Below are 7,886 nucleotides of genomic sequence, written 5' to 3'. Positions count from 1 at the left end.
CAGTGGGCGGCGTACAGACACCAGCCGCACGTCGTGTTCATCACTAGCCGTTAGCAGGTCGCTTTTGGGAAACTTTGAGGTAAAATCTGTTCATTTGCAAGTCTGAATATTAGAGATACAAACAGTTCAGAGTACAAGTGTGTGTGTATGTGTGTGTGTGTACAGGAGTCGATCCTCAAGGGTCGGTTCTCGCCGTCAGGACGTATTGAGGGGTTCACGGCCGAGATCGGGGCGAGTGGCTCGTACTGCCCCAAACACGCAACTCTACCTGTACAGGTGACCTACTACGATACGTCCGAGCACAGCGCACCCTCCCCCTTCCTGGTAACCACTGACTCTGACTCTGTCTGTCTGTCTGTCTGTGTTTGTGTGTGTCTGTGTCTATCTTTGTGTATGTCTCTCTGTCTTTGAGTCTGTGTGTGTGTGTGTGTGTGTGTGTGTGTGTGTTACATTGTAACATGCAGATGTTATGTAATCCTGTGTGTGTATCAGGGTGTGATCTCACTGGAGCCCCTGGGAAAGAAAGGATACAGTGTACCTAAAGCAGGGACCATTCAAGTGGTGAGTCAAAGTGTCCTCTCTCTTTGTCTCTGTTTACCTGTCTCTCTCTTTCTGTCTATCTGTCTTATTCACTCTGTGTTGATGGTAAGTGCATCTTAATGATTGTGTCACTGGTGCTATAAATATATTATATCTTTGTGTGTGTGTGTGTGTGTGTGTGTGTGTGTGTGTGTGTGTTTAATGTTCAGACCTTATTTAACCCCAATAAGACTGTGGTGAAGATGTTCCTGGTGACCTACAACTTTGGGGACATGCCCGTCAATCACATGACCTTCCTGCGCCACCGCATTTTCCTGGTGCCTGTCGAGGAGGAAGGGGCGGGGTCAGACAGCTCCGCCTCCGATAGGAAGAGGATTCTATGCTACCTGATACACCTTAGGTCTGATGAGTTTTCCCTGATTGTCTGATGCTTTAAGACCTCATACACTAATAAAATGTATAACTTATATTAATCTCTCTCTTTCTCTCTCTCTCTCTCTCTCTCTCTCTTTCTCTCTCTATTAGATTCCAGAGCTCCAAATCAGGAAAGATCTACTTGCACAACGATATACGGCTGCTATTCTCCCGCAAATCCATCGAGGTGGACACGGGGATCCCTTACGAACTCAAGTCCTTCACCGAGGTGCCAAGAAACCCAAAATACTCCCCTCGGGTGTGACCCCGAACTGCAGGAGGGACATGTAGGAAAACTAATAAAGTAACGCCTTCTGACTCGAGAACAGCGCATCTTGAAAATGCACACACACGCACGCACACACACACCAGAACAAACGCAAGACTCTCCTTTGATGTAGCTTTGTGACCGAAGAGTGTTTCCCCCTAGACTATGTGTTTGCTCTGTATAAGCACCGCCCACTCGAGACTGACTCCACCAATCAGATGGGGCGTCTTGTTGCAGGAAACAGGACTGCAGAGGGACCGTAGTGGCTCTGGGACTACAGATTTCTGTCAGTATGAGATTCCTGGTTCTCTGTAACACGTCTTGATTATCAGAGAGGGAACCACACGCCCTCCACTCGATCACTGCACGAGGAACTGATCCGTAGGGAAACGGACGCGGGGTCTTTATGTGGGAATGTAGACGGAGAGAAGGACATGTCGACTAACCGTGTTAGCATTAATAATCTGTACGGGGAGCGCGCGGCGCTACACACCTGGACTCCATCAGGAACTCCCATCCACCACCTGCAGGCCGGCTCCAGTACTGCAGCTATTAATGCAACAGCAGCAACAAAGGCCTTTAAATAGCATCAGGGGCACTTTATAATACACACCAAATCTCACCTAGCAGGGGGAGTTCACACACAATACACCAGTCCAACACACAGACATACTGTTATACAGCTTGTTAAGTCTACCCAGACTTTTAGCCCTCTACACGCCGGTGTTAATACTGTGATCATGATACCTTTCGTGTCTTTTTATTCAAGTTCTGTAAATCTCACCCTCATGATCGTCTAGAAAACCCTCGTAAACTGATCCATATGACCGCACTTTTTAAAGCCAATTATTTAAAAAAATACACATTTTGTATTTGTTGATAGACTCTGAGGAGGGTCAATTGGACGACACCACATTTAAGAGCAGAATTAGATGTTTGGCTTCAGTAGATTTTTTTGCACATGATTATAAACTCTCCTTTACATTCACCAAAGGCCTTTAAACACTTACCATGACGACACGTATGCACTGACACCAAACACGTGCTACCTAGACGTCTTTCTGAGCGCTCTGTCCAACCTGACACAACTGAATTAGACAGTCTGATTTCATCCAATCATTCAGCTTCAATAACACACCAATGGTCAAAAAGCCAGAGTCCAGGCTGTAGAAGCGCTGCGCCCCCTGCAGGACCCCTGCAGTAGTGTTTTATTTAACTTTAACTTTATTTAACCCAGAAAATAAAATACATGAGAGTGTAATATGCTGCACACGGACAGGGCTGGTGGTATTTTTCTTCTGGAGGAGGGAGGGAGGGAGGGAGGGAGGGATGAGGGGAGGCTGTGGGGTATTTAAAATCAGATGATGTCTATGTATATTTTAAAGATAAAAATAAAAGTTTGTGGCTTGTGGGTGAAATCAGCTGTGTGGTGACATCCCTGTGTTTATAATCCTGCTCTGAAACATGAAATGAACCTGGGGGACTTGATTTTATTTTATTTATCATACTCTCTCTCTCTCACACACACACACACACACACACACAAAGGTAAATCTTTTACAGTTCCAGCAGAAATACACCTATAGTAGAAAAGACTAATAAAAGAGTTTATCTGTAATGTGTATTACATCACATTTATAGACAGATAAAGCATTTTGCCTGTCTGTCGGTCTGTCTGTCTGTCTAGTCTCCTTTCACTGTTCTCACATGCTCCACTCTTCTGAGATGATGTTCCACTAGATTGTGTGGAGATTCATTCAGCTACATGTGTGTGAGTAAAGTCAGGTACTGATGGAGGTGAGGTGAAGTGAGGAGGTCTGGGGTGCAGTCAGTGTTCACATTCCTCCATATTCAGTAGGGTTTATAGCAGGAGATCTTCCACTCAAACCCATGAAAAGATCTTCATGAGCAGAAGAAGTGATTTGTAAAGATTGAACAGAAAAATTACTTATTTACTACTGAGGATTTTTGTGATGCAGAATCAAAACCAAATGATTAGTATTTATGAACAAAGTGTTGCAGAATTAATTTTTTGATAGATTTGTTCTCTACAGAATGTGTTAGTAATAACGTATTTTCTATTCTTCTCGTTGTGGTTTATACCTGCACAGGAAGTGACGCACTAAATACGCAGCACATTTAATATAAACCGATAACAAACATTTTATTAAAATAAAAAGTAATTCATAAAACCGTTCAAAAGCACTGCTGTAAAAATAAAAAATACACACATTAAAAGCGGAAAAAAGAGAGGAAAAAATAAAGTAAGCACGTGAACAGAAGTGACGTCATCGAGGCGGCGGTGTTCGGTTTAATAGAATTTAGAGTCGATTCCTTTTGATTGAACCGATTCCGAGAGTCGATATAGTTAAAAGAATCATGCGTTAAATAGTTTAAACACATTTCAGGGGAGAATCGTATTAAAATAAAGATTATTAATTCAGTAATCACACACACACACACACACACACACACACACTGCTGCTGAGGTGTGGACTGTGATTGATTAGAAGGTGGGGTGAATTCTGGGTTGTGCTGTGAGGAAATGAATCATGTTCAGGATGATCCGAGTGGCTCAGCTTCATCACACCACACTCATCACCTTTCTGTCTGTGAATGTGTATTAAATGATACCCAATAAACTCTTCTCTTCATTTCATAGCGTCTCTCTCAGTTTCACTGCATCTGATTCTATATGTATTAGAGTTTCTATTAATCAGATTTCAGACGTCACATCACATGTTGGTGAGGCCTTCAGTAAGGCCTTTAGAATCAACAGTACACGTGACTGTAGAATAACGTACACGTGACTGTAGAATAACGTACATGTGGCTGCAGTATAACATACACGTGACTGTAGTATAACGTACATGTGACTGCAGTATAACATACACGTGACTGTAGTATAACGCACATGTGACTGCAGTATAACATACACGTGACTGTAGTATAACGTACACGTGACTGTAGAATAACGTACATGTGACCGCAGTATAACATACACGTTACTGTAGTATAACGTACACGTGACTGTAGAATAACGTACATGTGACTGCAGTATAACATACACGTGACTGTAGTATAACGTACACGTGACTGTAGAATAACGTACATGTGACCGCAGTATAACGTACACGTTACTGTAGAATAACGTACATGTGACCGCAGTATAACATACACGTGACTGTAGTATAACGTACATGTGACTGCAGTATAACATACACGTGACTGTAGTATAACGCATTACGCGTGACTGTAGAATAACGTGCGTGACCGCAGTATAACGTACACGTTACTGTAGAATAACGTACATGTGACCGCAGTATAACGTACACGTGACTGTAGTATAACGTACATGTGACTGCAGTATAACATACACGTGACTGTAGTATAACGCACGTGACTGTAGAATAACGCATAACGTGACTGCAGTATAAAGTACACGTGACTGTAGAATAACGTACATGTGACTGCAGTATAACATACACGTGACTGTAGTATAATGTACACGTGACTGTAGAATAACGTACATGTGACTGCAGTATAACATACACGTGACTGTAGTATAACGTACACGTGACTGTAGAATAACGTACATGTGACCGCAGTATAACGTACACGTTACTGTAGAATAACGCATATGTGACCGCAGTATAACGTGCGTTACTGTAGAATAACGCGTGACTGTAGAATAACGCATATGTGACTGCAGTATAACATACACGTGACTGTAGTATAACGACGTGACCGCAGTATAACATACACGTGACTGTAGTATAACGCATATGTGACTGTAGAATAACGCACGTGACTGCAGTATAACGTACGCGTGACTGTAGAATAACGCATGTGACTGCAGTATAAAGTACACGCGACTGTAGTATAACGCATACGCGACTGTAGAATAACGCACGTGACTGCAGTATAAAGTACACGTGACTGTAGTATAACGCATGTGACTGCAGTATAACATACACGTTACTGTAGTATAACGTACACGTGACTGTAGTATAACGTACACGTGACTGTAGAATAACGTACATGTGACCGCGGTATAACGCATACACGTTACTGTAGAATAACGCATGTGACTGCAGTATAACATACACGTGACTGTAGTATAACGTGCGTGACTGTAGAATAACGCATGTGACCGCAGTATAACGCATACGCGTTACTGTAGAATAACGACATGTGACCGCGGTATAACATACACGTGACTGTAGTATAACGCATGTGACTGCAGTATAACATACACGTGACTGTAGTATAACGCATTACGCGTGACTGTAGAATAACGCACATGTGACCGCAGTATAACGCACACGTGACTGTAGAATAACGCATATGTGACTGCAGTATACCATACACGCGTGACTGCAGTATAACGCACGTGACTGTAGAATAACGTACACGCGTGACTGCAGTATAACGCACGTGACTGTAGAATAACGCATACGCGTGACTGCAGTATAAAGTACACGTGACTGTAGTATAACGCATACACGTGACTGCAGTATAAAGTACACGTGAGCTGTAGAATAACGCATACGTGACTGTAGTATAACGTACACGTGCCTGTAGAATAACATACACGTGACTGTAGTATAACGTACACGTGACTGTAGAATAACGCATGTGACCGCAGTATAACGCATAATGCGTTACTGTAGAATAACGCATGTGACCGCAGTATAACATACACGCGTGACTGTGGTATAACGCATATGTGACTGCAGTATAACATACACGTGACTGTAGTATAACGCATAACGTGACTGTAGAATAACGCATATGTGACCGCGGTATAACGCATACGCGTGACTGTAGAATAACGCATATGTGACTGCAGTATACCATACACGTGACTGTAGTATAACGTACACGTGACTGTAGAATAACGTACACGTGACTGCAGTATAACGTACACGTGACTGTAGAATAACGTACACGTGACTGCAGTATAAAGTACACGTGACTGTAGTATAACGCATGCGTGACTGTAGTATAACGTACACGTGACTGTAGAATAACGTACATGTGACTGTAGTATAACGTACGCGTGACTGTAGAATAACATACACGTGACTGTAGTATAACGTACACGTGACTGTAGAATAACGTACATGTGACCGCAGTATAACGTACACGTTACTGTAGAATAACGTACATGTGACTGCAGTATAACATACATGTGACTGTAGTATAACGTACACGTGACTGTAGAATAACGTACATGTGACCGCAGTATAACGTACACGTTACTGTAGAATAACGTACATGTGACCGCAGTATAACATACACGTGACTGTAGTATAACGTACATGTGACTGCAGTATAACATACACGTGACTGTAGTATAACGACACGTGACTGTAGAATAACGCATGTGACCGCAGTATAACGTACACGTGACTGTAGAATAACGTACATGTGACTGCAGTATACCATACACGTGACTGTAGTATAACGTACACGTGACTGTAGAATAACGTACACGTGGCTGCAGTATAACGCACACGTGACTGTAGAATAACGTACACGTGACTGCAGTATAAAGTACACGTGACTGTAGTATAACGTACACGTGACTGCAGTATAAAGTACACGTGAGCTGTAGAATAACGTACATGTGACTGTAGTATAACGTACACGTGCCTGTAGAATAACATACACGTGACTGTAGTATAACGTACACGTGACTGTAGAATAACGTACATGTGACCGCAGTATAACGTACACGTTACTGTAGAATAACGTACATGTGACTGCAGTATAACATACATGTGACTGTAGTATAACGTACACGTGACTGTAGAATAACGTACATGTGACCGCAGTATAACGTACACGTTACTGTAGAATAACGTACATGTGACCGCAGTATAACATACACGTGACTGTAGTATAACGTACATGTGACTGCAGTATAACATACACGTGACTGTAGTATAACGTACACGTGACTGTAGAATAACGTACATGTGACCGCAGTATAACGTACACGTGACTGTAGAATAACGTACATGTGACTGCAGTATACCATACACGTGACTGTAGTATAACGTACACGTGACTGTAGAATAACGTACACGTGGCTGCAGTATAACGTACACGTGACTGTAGAATAACGTACACGTGACTGCAGTATAAAGTACACGTGACTGTAGTATAACGTACACGTGACTGCAGTATAAAGTACACGTGAGCTGTAGAATAATGTACATGTGACTGTAGTATAACGTACACGTGCCTGTAGAATAACGTACATGTGACTGTAGTATAACGTACACGTGACTGTAGAATAACGTACATGTGACTGCAGTATAACGTACATGACTTTAGCCAATCAGATTGCAAGTTGGAGTCACCGGGAACACGTCGAGAACATCAGCATTTTTCATGTTTTTTTTTTTATCAGACGGTCAAAGAGCGCACCAGTCAGAGCTCGCAAACCGCATCTGTAACAAACTGCACAATCTCAAATATATTCCCATGGATTTAATCACTGTTTTTTTATTCCACAATGACTGACCGAGGAGAACACATTTATTTGGTCACAGATACACACAAAATGCACTTTTGAAGAAAAGCTGGACATCTTGAGGAAACGTCAACCAAATCAGTTGTTACGCTTCTCTCATGAAGCATTTATTTATACTGT

The 7,886-nt window shown here is 42.3% G+C and overlaps 1 protein-coding gene across 2 annotated transcripts in view; it reads left to right on the top strand.

Moving 5' to 3' along the window:
- Positions 1–2,498, top strand: part of LOC124380788 (protein FAM214B) — a 12,495-nt gene extending 9,997 nt beyond the window's left edge. For both annotated transcript variants that reach the window (XM_046842042.1, XM_046842043.1), the window contains exons 7-11: positions 1–79; positions 166–324; positions 493–561; positions 750–940; positions 1,066–2,498. The exon at positions 1–79 is cut by the window's left edge and continues 12 nt beyond it. In XM_046842042.1, coding sequence (XP_046697998.1) covers positions 1–79; positions 166–324; positions 493–561; positions 750–940; positions 1,066–1,219 — 652 coding nt within the window. In that variant the 3' untranslated portion in view covers positions 1,220–2,498. The remainder of the gene's footprint in view (positions 80–165; positions 325–492; positions 562–749; positions 941–1,065) is intronic.
- Positions 2,499–7,886: the final 5,388 nt, after the last annotated feature.

The sequence above is a fragment of the Silurus meridionalis genome, chromosome 27, assembly GCF_014805685.1.
Source record: "Silurus meridionalis isolate SWU-2019-XX chromosome 27, ASM1480568v1, whole genome shotgun sequence".
Lineage (NCBI taxonomy): Eukaryota > Metazoa > Chordata > Actinopteri > Siluriformes > Siluridae > Silurus > Silurus meridionalis.
Note: the sequence above shows the minus strand (reverse complement) of the source record. Positions and strands in the feature narration are given on the sequence as shown.